At 35.3% G+C, this 13,688-nt stretch overlaps 1 protein-coding gene across 3 annotated transcripts in view; it reads right to left on the reverse strand.

Annotated features, from left to right (window-relative positions):
* LOC137392870 (N-chimaerin-like) overlaps positions 1 to 10,377 on the reverse strand; it is a 30,159-nt gene extending 19,782 nt beyond the window's left edge. For 2 of the 3 annotated variants that reach the window (XM_068079213.1, XM_068079212.1), the window contains exons 1-2: positions 1,938 to 2,136; positions 948 to 1,003 (exon numbers count right to left, since the gene is read on the reverse strand). In XM_068079213.1, coding sequence (XP_067935314.1) covers positions 948 to 1,003; positions 1,938 to 2,079 — 198 coding nt within the window. In that variant the 5' untranslated portion in view covers positions 2,080 to 2,136. Of the gene's footprint in view, positions 1 to 947; positions 1,004 to 1,937; positions 2,137 to 10,279 lie in introns of those variants that run through there. The other variant, XM_068079214.1, reaches the window with a different exon arrangement.
* Positions 10,378 to 13,688: the final 3,311 nt, after the last annotated feature.

Below are 13,688 nucleotides of genomic sequence, written 5' to 3' on the forward strand. Positions count from 1 at the left end.
TTAACGCCTAGTCACCCACTACGATAATGAAGCATTATGTTGCAAACCACTTAAGAATAGCCATACTCCAAGTCGGCTACTTATGCATATTTAATCAGACTATCACGCTGAGCATGTTTTCTTTTCAAATAAAGTCAATTCAGCTAAAAACTTAGTTCCCACTCCTTAACGTCAGAGAGTCGTATAATGACTAGCGACTAATAGCTTGAATTCCATAGACGTAAACAAAAGGCGATGCCAGATAGGACTATATAAACAGACAAATCGTTCTAGAGGCAGCATGAAACGGGCTCTAGGCACTATGCTGTCAATCTGACAATGCAGACAGCATAATGAGTAGAATTTCGCTGTGATAGAAATGATACTACAGTAATCGATCAGTTTACGCAGTTGACCAAGCGCTGACGCATCTCGCGATGAGTGAAAATACGCAGAATAGAAACTAATTTTTAAAGTTCCTTTTTCATTAATTGTAAGCATTTTTCTCTTTCTTAGGTTCACGAGACGATTTTAAGAGTCGTGGGCATTTATGAAGCATGAAGGGCGTCACAACCACAATGCACTTTTAAATACACTTTAGTGACTTCACAAGGAGAAACAGAAAAATAGCAAGCCACGATGGCTGCCATCACAATAATGCTCGCAGAGGGATCCTACTGCGTCAGAGTATGAGAGAGATTCATGTATTCTATATATTCTAATTTTTATTTATTTTCTTTAATTTTTTAGAAAATACTTTTTACCCAGCGAAGTACTGAAGCAGCAAAAGGTGAACCACTTAGGAGTGAAGGTCTGCAGTATAAGATCATAGTTAATCTGCCATATAAGATCATAGTTAATCTAACTGAAAATGAGCAAGACTTCCGTCTAAACTCAGGTAGATTATAATAAAGAAGTCATTGATATGGTATTCTTTCATACGATAAAACAGAGCATAGACAACTTACATCAATGTGGCATTCAACCTTGCGCGGTTTGGGTGCTTGCAGCTGGATATAATAGACTGCAAAGAAACCAGATGAATGGCATGAAGTGAAAATTAACTCCGGCACCTCTAATACAAAATCTGTTTTCAATGCTCTCCACATTAAAGCTTGTTCGGTTTCAATAGTGTAAATTATTATACAAGCCTTCTTGGGGTCTAATAATAGTTAGTATAAGAGGAAGCAGGAATATGAAAAGTAAACAGTGCAACTACAAGTGAACAGTGAACAGGTGAACTAGGAGAGGCTTGTTCAATGAGAATATCTGATAGATAGATCAATATAAACTTTATTATCACTGGTCAATATGTCGTTTTAAACCATTTGGATTATGAGAAAAAACAAAAACTAGACAAGTAAATTATATGGATTAAAAAAAAGATCTCTTTGAATAACTCTGTGCTATAATGTGGATTAGCAACGTGTTGGTATCTGGTATAAAATGTAGGTTTTTTTTGCAGAAGTAGTAATGTAATGGATGGTCAGGCAGATTGGATATATGATTAGAGTATTACAAATAGCAAATATCTAGAAACACATTTAGCTCATTAGCACGCTGATCTTAACTGTCTGCAGTGAGCAGTAATTTAGGAACACTAGAATTTAATCAAACAGTCAAAGCACCACAGTTTCAATGATTAATTCCCTTCAATGATTAATTCTCGTCAATATAACATCAGAAAATCGCAACAGCATAGCAGAAGAACATGTTTAGTTAACTGATCTCATTCAACTACACATATATTTATGAGAGTAATAATACAGTAATTTACAAAGGAGATAAAAGGGAAAAGCACATGTTAACGATCAAAGTTCGATAATAACAGTATAAACGTAATCCAGATAGACATCCATGTATATAAAGTACAAACAACTGCTATGCACACTCGCCTCTAGTAAAAACAGAGACCCATATAGTCAGTATTTTAGGAAAGTCCAATATTAAATACTCACTGTCTCGTTTCCACTGTTGCATGACCACGAGCGGATCTACAAACATAAACGGCAGCGCCAGTAAACCTTTAATACCCTTAACAGAACCAGCCTGTCTCCAGAGTCTCGTTGGTGGTGAGGTATCTCGTGCAGATCTTTTCATAGCGACACTAGTCAGTACTAAATATTAGTGAGAAAGGTCTTTCAAAAATTCGACAGAGCTCAAAGCACATATGATGAAGAATGATTGAGTGAGTCGATATGCTTTGCTTATAGTCATGAGGGTTTGGGTGTAGACCAATCATGAACAAGTCTAAGGGAGTCATAACCACTGCACTATGACAATGGGTGTTTTAGAAAGTCTAGGGAAATTAGATTAGATGATGAATCACACGATGAGTGTTTGCATCAATAGGACGCCTCCTACGTATGGGATAATAACGACAATGATATCTTATGGACTATCGTTTGTTGACTAAGCGGTGGTGCCTCGAGTCAAATTACAACTGACCGATGCATGATCAGGGATTTCCAAAGCTGAGTAGATATCTATTTTGGACTATGATGTTTATGTAACATAACATATGACTACTATTATACAATGCTGTCCGTAAACCAGATGGCCTTATTACAAGGATTATTTATTTACGACTCACGGCTTGCTCACGCTGAACGATTAGGGAATTTACGCTAATCTACGAGCTGTCATAATCAACTTTAGAGTATTAATTCATTACTACTGCCATATTTGGCCTAAATTGAAACTAGGGCTTCATGCTATGGCGATTCAAGTGTTCGGTGGTGATTTCTAAAGTAGATGATTTGAAAAGTGCCACCATTCGATGAGATAGCAGCAATCGTATAAACAATATAAACGTGTAATGGTGATTCATTCACACCTGACGATATTCAGAGTGAGCGATACTGGAACTAAAACGTACGGACCTTCTAGTCTTATAATAAGCACATCACATGGTCTTCCACACAGACAGACATTCATGTAATAATCATTACAAATACAAAAAGGTTTCTTTTCAAATTAAAATATACAAACAACTACTAACAAAAATTTGAAAGTTTAAAATATGGCAACTAAATGTTTGGGGGTGATTTTTAAGGCAGACGATTTGAAAATCGTCACCATTGAAAGAGATATCGCCAATCATATAACTGATATAATTGTATAATGGTGATTTATCTCACATCTGACAATTTTTAGAGTTAGCGATACTGGAACTAAAGCGCACTGGCATTCTAGTCTTAAAATAAGCTCAATCCATGGTCTTCCACACACACCGGCATTCATGAAATAAATGTTTCCAATTATGTTGAACACAAAAAGTTTTTTCCATAGTAATAATATCGCAGTTTATCGCGAATCGTCTATTTGTAATACCAAATCGTCCGGTGATTTTTGGAAATTGTGAAGCTGTAATTGAAATTAAGTGCAAACCAATGATGATGTATCAATGTCAACTGAATAGTAATAGCAGAGAAATAACCACTATACATGGAGGGCTTGACTCAGCTAGTTCTATTAGAGAACATAATAACTTCTATTCAAAAACAATTGTAATTAAAATGTGTATTCAAAACATTGCGCCACTATTGAAACAGGATTGCCCAAACAAAAACTGAATTAGGAAAGTGGAATTGAATTATATATTTTATGAACAGCTGAAAAATTACTATATTACTGTCCCATATAACTTAAGCCTGGTTCCCATATACCCCGCAAGCACGGGTAACAGCACCGCAATGCAATTGGCAGTTAAACGTGAACCTACATGCCGAGTATCACCGGTAGTTGCCGGCGGTCAACGCAAGAGTTCAGCGCTGTTCAACTTTCGCGAAGAGCCGCAGGCAAAACCTTTCCGAAATACGGCGAGTACTGAGCGGGTACTGAGGCAGTTTCCCATTGACTGCCTCAGGTTGTCTGCCAGGGTTGTCTCCCTTAGCAGTAGAGCAAGTTAACCCATAATGCCCTTTCTGACATCCCGTAGCAGGGCTCAAACTACTGACCTGCCTCTTAGCAGTCTGTAGTGCTAACCACCACCTGATGTAAGATTTCTTTTGAAAACAGACATTGTGATAATTGACTAGTGCCTTTACTGTTGTTGCAAGCAGTTTGAATAGAAATGGAACTGTGTTGTAATGGTTCCGGAATAAACTGTAGGTGTTTACAGAACTTTATTACCAAATGATTGTAATGTTCTCATATCTGACTTGTTGAAGATTAGAACCGTAACTCCAACTAAGAATGTTGTTGAATGGTAGCACAACTATTACATTGTCTGCTGTTTCTGAAGACGATGAATTTAGATGTATCAATTAGAATACATGTACAGCATGACGGAAGGATGAGCTTGTAACAGTGATAACATGATATTTAATTAAATAATGCGTTCTTATCAGTCAGTTTTTGGAGAAAAAAATTCAAGTTCTTGGGGTAAAAAGAGTATAATTATGATAACTTAAAAAAACAGAAATTATCTATAGATAAAGTTTAAAACTCGGATTTCTTAAAGACAATAGCATCTGAAGTGTGAGAAATAGATAGTCAGATACTAGAGATCAATGCAGAGATCAACTACATTGACAGCTTGTATCATAAACTAGCGTAAAATTGATGCTATTGATGCTTGAACAAAGGAAAATATTGGTCAGTTAGTCATTAGATTTGATAGCGGTTGATGATTGGCCAGAGGTGGTGAAATGTATGTCAGTCGAAGTATGGACTTACATATTTGGGTAAGAACTCTGAGCAGCAAGGAATTATGGGAGCTGTGACAATGATGCATAGGGTAATTAGTTTGGTGGTTGAAGGTTGGTATAATGGGAGACTTCCAAATGAATCATTATTTTCATTGTAAATAATGTTAAGCATGGTATTTCCAATTAGATGAAACATTAATATCTCACATTTTTCTCTGGAAAATTTGCTTTCCATTACAATTTCCAGTCGGTTTCCAATCTGACCTACGCAAGGAACTATTTAAAGAAAGTCACAGCATTGTGACCAACATGATGCAGGTTACAAACTCACAATGCAGCTGCATAGGTACATGCCTGAACACGGTGATATGACGTATGCTAGAAAGTTGTTAGTGAGACACTGTTACTAAAATTGCAACTCTCTGATTGATATACCGTACTTTTCGGACTATTAGCCGCTACTTTTTTCTGACGATTTGAGTCATGCGGCTTATATAAGGGCGCGGCTATTCTGTGGCTTTTTCTTTCACCGCTAGGGCTGCATTAACTAGAATCTCCGGTTAGTGCGCCTCTAGCGGTGAAAGAAAATACGAAACAATGCCTAACGGTACTGTTCCATTAGGCACTAGGTTAAAAGTGTCAGTTAATACGAAACAGTGCCGTTAGGCACTGTTCCGTTTTAAACAGCAAAGTTGGTGCCACGTTAAAAAGCACCGTCCTGAGTTCTGTGACCTAGACAAAGGTGCGGCCTATGTATTGTTTTATTATCATTTTTTGAAAATAAAGCAGATGCGGCTTATATAAGGGTGCGGTTTATAGTTCGAAAAGTACGGTAATCATATTACGGTCTACAAGTCCATTGTGAAAATTAAAACGGCCTGAACTTCACATTCAGTATTCTTTCTAATCTATCCGAAGCAAAGATTCGTAGTTGTAGAGATCAAATAGCTTTCAAGTGCTTCGTTTAAACCGAATGCAGCCCAAAGTCTTAAGACATCACTCAGCCTTTAGAGTCATTACCATGGAATTGTCGTCATCATTTACCTAAGTGTTTATCTGTTAACATTATATAAAGGAACAGAAATCGATGGCAAGCGTTAACAACAACTAATTTGTACCATACCTACATTTGTTATTAACACCAAAAACATGTAATAATGGGTTTGGTTGCTACTGTACACTGAATAGATTGAATTACGGAAAGTGACTCATACTAGTGCTAGGCACGAGTACTTCTTAGCCAACGGGTTTTTCGGGTATCGAGCTTGTTGAAATGCACGTTTTGTCTAAAATTTCCAGCCATTAGGTATATTTTAAAATTTACAATGCAATTATAATTCTATTCAATTTATTTATTGTTTTTTACTATTTTCTAACGACCAATATTCGTTTTCGCAGCTTTAACCCTTTGAAGTTTGAACCCCAACTGTCGGTCTTCAGGCATTGCGTAGGGTGTGTCAGAATCTCTATCAGCCGAAATTCCGGCATTCACATGGTTTTGTTTACAAAAGCCGTTTCTAAATAACAGCATAAGCCAATCAAAATAATTTTTGCACCAGATATCAGACCAGAAATTTCACTTCCATTTGTAGCAGTTTTCAAATACCTTTACCTACTTCCTTCGTTTTAATAACAAATTTTGTTTGAACAAAAAATTTGATTGCAAAAAAATCGACACGACTGTTTGTTGGCAGGTCATAAGTGATTGTGATGCAAATAAAGAATTTTATAATACTAATTATAATTTTCCAGTATATTTTGAGTCATCAAATAATGATGCACATGTGATCAATAGATATGATGCTATTGTAATTGTTTTTTACAAGTTTTTTAAAATCGTACCAAACTTTTATAGTTTTAGCCCGAATAATGGTAAAGCACTGTTTTTTTCTGTTTGATGGAATTTGCTGTGGGTTGCCCGACTTTTTACTAGTGTTTTACCAAATATCATTGTATTATGAGCCCGTTCAGATATATATAATAAATGTTTAAAAACTGGGCATCGTTGGACAGATTGTCCAGGGTTATCGACCGAGAGTTTGAATCGAAGGTTTGGAGAGTTTGAATTCGAGAGAAAGAGTTTGGAGAGAATTCGAGAGTTTGAATCGAAAGAACCGAGGGTTTGAATATATGAACTATATATTGAATATATAAAATATATTGAACTATGCTGAATATATTTTGATTTTACCATACTACTTATATGAAATATAGTTGGCATATGCAAATCAAAGATGTTTCGTGATTACTAAACCTATATTGCGCATAATTTTGTAGCAAAGTTATTCCTAGAAAGTAATATACAGTCAAACATGGATAACTCGAACTTCACGGGACCGAGCAAAAGTGTTCGAGTTATCAGAGCGTTCAAGTTATCAGAGCACTGTCACAAGTCCATGTATTTATTTATTTATTAGTAGATACATATACAAACTATAATATAAATCAAAAGCATAAATGGCTTGTTTCAAATTAAATGCTTCTAATGCAAAGTTTAAAACTTTTTTATCAAAAAGTATAGAGATTTTTCTATCACTTGAGATTGGTTTGTTGTTTGAGGTGATGTTATTGCCAGGACGTTTTTTAGATTAAAATTGGCATAACTTGATTGTTGTTGAAATGCTCTGAAGAAAAGACATCTTTTTCTTTTGCGCGTTTTAACCAAGATCAATTTTGCCGATTTCTCTTGAAGTTTATGCGAAGGTTACCTCACTTTTCCTTGCCTCCAAAGGGTCCATTGCTAAGCAGATGTTTGGTAAAAATCAAATTTTATCAACCCTTTAAAAAAGTCGTTGACAAAAATATTTTGCCGATGGTGGTAATAACGACGCCCAGGAATTACGAAAAGTTGAGGTTTACCTCTATGGCTAAAAATAAAGTGATTTTCTAAAGCGATAACAACCGTTTCGGTAGCCGCTGGGCAAACAACTGTTCGAGTTAACAGAGTTGAGGTCGAGTTATCTAAAGCAATTTATCATTACGTGGGAACGGACCAAAAAACCCGTTCGAGTTAGCCATGTGTTCAAGCTATCCGTGGGCGAGTTATCCATGTTTGACTGTATCTGTCATTACTAAAACCTTACGACCAACTGTGACTCAAAGCAGAATTTAATTTTAGGTTGTTTAATAAAAAGCATGATTTGAGCCATGGTCCATTTGTAATAAAGCTAGCATGATAAAATATCTATATTTTACCAAAATTGAGACCAGATTCCCCACCGATATTGCCACAAAAGGTAAGATATATGATGCTTCTTACATAAAGGCTGTGTGGTTACAAGTACTCAGCATATTTGCTTGCATCATTAAATGAAGTTATCTTTAAGGAGCTTATATTGTGCTCGAGTTTAAGAGAAAAAGATAATGACTCGAGTTAAAAAAAAGATTTGGATAGTTTTTGTAGCAGAGCAACACAATAATGGTGTGATGTCTTAAATGCACTGATAATTTAGCTTATGTTAAAATTAACATAGTTTGACAAATGAAACATTAAAAATTATCTCATTTATGCTCAGCTCAAGCCTTCTCCCTAACAAAGGTAAATAGTTTAACCTTATTTTGCTTTTATAATGAGAAAACAAACTGCGATAGGTTGCTCTGAATCCTTTATATTTTAAGCATGGATTCTAGATCAGAAATCTATACTATTTTTAAAAACATATATAGTCAAAAGCAATTTTTAAGCACATAGTTTTGCAGATACTGTTTTCTCTCATAAAAACTGTGCATTAGGTATCTCCAAATAACAATTCCTAGGTACAAACTAGTGAGTCTGAATAATTATTAAAGGTTGACTTGCAACAAAATTCACATTACAGTTATTTGGTATCAAAAAATTCACCATGTTGTGTTGTGTTGTAGGTGCCAAATATGTGGAAATGTGATCACAAGCTCTTAAAAGCTCAAAAACGAAAAGCCGCCGTAGATTGGAATCCGTTTATTTCTCTGACGTAGCCATGACAGTTTGGTTATTGTCTTGTCACGTGATGTTCTCACGTGAATTGAAAGGCCAATAAAAAGCTCAATATAAACTTATCGTAGCACTAGTTTATGACAAACACTTCAGGTTTTACCGAAGACCCCGTATCAAATATAGATGCTCGTTACTTTACAGTTTTGTTTCGGCTTGAACTAATCGTCAAGTCGTAATCCGATCATGTGACCCAATACTTCGAAAATAATTTTTGCAGCACTTTTCCATTATCACAGGTTACCAACAGGCTCGTCATGATTATCAGACAATGATGTGTACTCCTTCGAGCTAAGGTTAAAAAGTTTAACGAATTTTTACGGTTATTTTTTACAGATATCACTGCCAAAAGTGACAGCATTACAATGACGATAAAACAGACGCGTAAGAACAATAGACATGGTTTTATTGAATGCGTGAGGCATATTTGTGAAAATATTTCGACGAATAAGGTTGCATGAAAGTGTAAACAGAAACCATCTACTACAGCTACGTCATATTTAAGCCGTTTTGGAAAGAGAATCCAAAACGGCGGTCTCGTGCGGCTGCGATTAACTGTTGGTTTTTGAGCTTTTAAGAGCTTGTAATCACATTCCCACATATTTTGCACCTACAACACAACAGAGTAAGACATGGTGAATCTTCTGATATCAAATAACTGTAATGTAAATTTTGTTGCAAGTCAACCTTTAAGATATTGAGATAAAATTGTATTCCTACATGCTGCGCAAGACAGGATTACCAATGAATAATAACTATTGAGCACCTATAGCTGACATCTTGCTCTGCGCCAAGGAATAGTGTTGAGATTGCTATAATTGCAATAGATTTGTGGAATTGTGTTGAGATGTTTAAATGTGTTTATAATTGCAAAAGCAATCTAAACATTTGCATGTTTAGTCTGCTTTTGCAACTCCTATAGGAGATAACAGTAAACCAGAACATTCATGGTTTTACAAATAGGTTTAGCTATGAAATTGAAAACTATTCAGAGTTTGCTCACAGTAGCACATAAACAAAAAGTTTGAATACCAAAGTATGTTAAAAAGTTGTGCCTGTATCAGACATCACACTTGGCCTGATATTGTCCAATTCACTTGAGTCTCAGATTCAGGATTATTAAACCCCTGTACACCAATTAATCCAATGTCCATAATAATAAAAACAGAGAAAGGTGAAAGATGCAAATATCCAAATGGTTATCGCATGACAACATGCACGAAACGTAATAAAAATCGGTCGCACTGCTAGTGTCGAAAGAGACACGCTGTACAGCTCAACCGCCTTCGTACTCCTTGGCGCTTTAGACAAAAGTTTTAGGCACCAGATTAGTTAGTTCCATTATAAATATAGATACAAGTTTTCTGAAGTGAATGCAGCACTCCTTTCGCAGAACTTCCCTTTCCAAAGGAATGAATGGTGATTAACTTCCCTATTTAAGCGCTACAATATCTAACCAACAAACGTATATTTAAAAAGACAAAATATGGTACAACTTTTGAACTATTCAAATATTAATTAGTAAGTATGACATGCTGTGCAGTATCCCTATGGCTGCAACTGCAGAAAAACCGATTAGTATATGTACATATAACGGCGACACAATTTTATCGATTGCAAGTGTAAACGCGCTATCGACAAGAACGACGTACTACCGTTTTTGCAGCGTTTAGCTTACCTCCAGGCTGCATGATGGAGAAAATTATGGTAACTGAACCTCAATATCACTGTTCTCTGCAACTCTAAACGCATCGAAGGCTTCTTCATTCATTTACTAAAGTGACTTAACAGGCCAGCCTTGCTTCCTACCACTGGAGCTCCCGTTTAGAATGTGACGTTTTCGCACTCGCTAACTTTACAAGTGCAAATAACTTCCAAGTTACTTGCATAAAATTAGCATGAGGATACAACGCCTCAAAGAAGTTTTGCATGGGCGCTATTATTTAGTAAGATCGTTATTCGAATAACCAATAAAAATACCTTGTTCACAATGCTTATTTTATTGAAAGGTTTTAACAGCATTTTGTTAAACTTGTATTAATTCAAAAGAACACTTACAAAGACTTCCACGTGTGACAACTGTCAGGCTGAGCAAAACTAGCTCTCAACTGCTAATTCTACCTTACGGCCACCAATTCCTGTAAGTTCCTCAGCCTTGCGTGATTCAGGTCAAACTAGCCTATAGTTAAAAAATATTATTACATATCTGATTTCAATCAAAGCTTTAGTGTAAAGCCTCAATGATAAAACACACGACAAGCTAAAATACATTTTATTAGATATATAAATTTTTTTTTAATTTTTCAGAAGGTTCTGGGAAAACTATAATCAATATGTAAGATCATGCAAGTATTCTACTTCTTAAATAGTATTAAAACTTATAAATTAGATTATGTTCAAGTTTAATCATCAATTGTCTCGATATGATGGCTATCTTTCATAGTGACTAACAAAGGGTTTTTTCATGGTTTCCTAATACCTCCTTTGAGTTTATCATCTAAATACTTTTATTTCATTTCTGTGTTGGTTCATTTGTTGTTTGCATCGACTATCATTGTCTTACATTCTACTAATCAGGACAGTTCATTGTCATGTGTACTTGGTAACCTTTGCTTACCCATATAACTTGCAATGACATTTAGACCAGAGCTTTATATAAAAAGCGTGGGCAACAATGTTGCAAAACAGCATCACAGAATTTATCAATTTGCTTTAAAATGCCCCAACAAAATTTTTACTAAAAATCTCTGAAACTAAGTCTATTCTATTTTTCTGAAATTAGCGAGGTTTCAATTCAGTTTTCTTTAAAATGGAAGGTGACTAATAGTTATCCTCCCTACAATATTTTTGAGGTCATAACTATCTAAGTGTGTATGTTTGATCTAGTCTACTTAATAGGTAATAATAACAAAATTAAAAGTTAAAACTAAGTAAAATTAAAATCAAAACTATTTTAAAACTTACATCATAAATATATACTGTTTAAATTAATTTAACTGAGCATTTATTTAGTTGCCCATCACATCAAAAATTAAGTTGCTATCATGTAAAAAAATGTTGAAAGGAAAGGCAACTCTTAAGTTATAATACAGACTTTTAGTAAGCACATTTTTATGTAAAATCGAGAACCAAATAACATTGAGAATCGAGTTTGAGAATCGAATTTAAATTTAACAGAAACCCTTCAAACAGCTAATACTGCGGTTGCAGAGTAAATAACTGTGTACTCTGCAAGATATGCTAAAACAATGCTGAAAATTAATTATGGCGAAACATCATTTGTATTTAAAAGCATATTATATGCATTTGTAAACATTTAAAAGTATATATACATGAGTTGATTTTTAACAATTTTGATTCAAAACATTTTATCCTGGCAGTAAGCTCAGCGATACCCCGGATTTCTTTCCTTTTTAATCAGAGAGCCTGCAGGGAGCTATCGAGGCTGGTTCTCAGAAACCAGACAGAGTTTTAAAACCAAATATTTTTAGTGACCTGGTGGAACGATATCTAGATTTTAAAATTATAGTAAAAATATGGAAACATGTAACACTTCTACAAACTAAAAACCGACAGACACACAATACAGATTGTAGATGAGAGATTTATTAATACAGATTACGGACAAGAGTTCTTCGCTTCTGTATCAGCGGGAGACAACTTCCATCTTTAGTCGTGACACTTAAACCAAAACTTTGTTCAGCATGCGTGGCTAGCATAGCAACACAAGCTAAGAAGTAGTGACAAAGCAACTTTGTGTTGCCATGTCGGGAAGACAATTCTGAGTGTTCTAGTTTCCATAGCTTTCATTCGCTGCCACAAGCCGTTCTGTCAGTCGCTTGTCTACAATCATTCCCATTTGCTAAAAACTTTAAATTTGAATGAAAACAATAGAAAGGAAGCTTTACTATAATAAGAGCCATGTCCATCCGTATGTCGGTAGCCTGTCTTGACAAACTGCTGTTTTTGCGGAGTTGTCCCCCGTCGAGCGGGCGAGCAACAACTCGTGTTGCTCGCCCGCTCGACGGGGGACAACTCCGCAAAAACAACAGTTTGTCAAGACAGGCTAGTATGTCAGAAGCCACGGTTTAAAGCTGTGAAAAAATATTACATTGTGCAAGATTTGAACTCGCAACATTCTACTTTAGATTCAGCACATTAGATTTTGCCAAGTAACTGTTCGCATAGTTATTACACCTGACAATCTTTCAGGGGCGTTAGACTGCTAGGTCTTAGTAGATACAAATCTAGAGCCGCAGGCGTAGAAGAGGGGAATCAGTCTTTGATAGCTGCAGTTCTGTTGCTGACCCATCTCTGGTTTAGATAACCTGATGACAAGCTCATTTTTCAACAAGAAAACATTTATTATACAATAATTCTATTCTATAAATTCTATTAATTTATGTTTTATAATAACGAGAAAGCAAGCTTTCAGTATCAGTGGCACGTGCTTTCCACACACACATGTACACAAAAGCATGCTATGTAGGTAGATTTAAACTCATCCGACGCAGGTCAAACATAAATAGTGATATTAGAAAGTTTGTCATGCCTGCTATTAGTACAATTATCTCTTACTATTACGTGTATATACAAAGAAAGTTTCTAAATGTAATGTTTGAACATTGTGATACGTTAGCTTTGCGTGCAACTGGCTATAATATGGAGCTACACAGAGGTAAATCCTAACTAGGATTATGTCTGAGTTTAATTCTAAAATATTAGTAGTTACCTTTGCAAGCAAATTGGAAGAAAAATCAATGTTTCGTTAATTGCATCATAACTCAGTCTAACATCTACACACAAAGTTAACACATTTTGAGATTTGTTTCATGTCAAATTTTTCATATGTCAAAACTGTCATATGTCAAAACTGTCATGTGTCAAAACTATCATATGTCGAAACTGTCTTATGTCAAAATTGTCATACGTCAAAACTGTCATGTGTCAAAACTATCATATGTCAAAACTGTCTTATGTCAAAATTGTCATACGTCAAAACTGTCATATGTCAAAACGAGCTGTCTTATAAGAATACAAGTCATATCGTTAGCCTGGAGCTATTAAATTTGTGTACATTAGGATTA

The sequence above is a fragment of the Watersipora subatra genome, chromosome 4, assembly GCF_963576615.1.
Source record: "Watersipora subatra chromosome 4, tzWatSuba1.1, whole genome shotgun sequence".
In the NCBI taxonomy this organism is placed as follows: Eukaryota; Metazoa; Bryozoa; class Gymnolaemata; order Cheilostomatida; family Watersiporidae; genus Watersipora; species Watersipora subatra.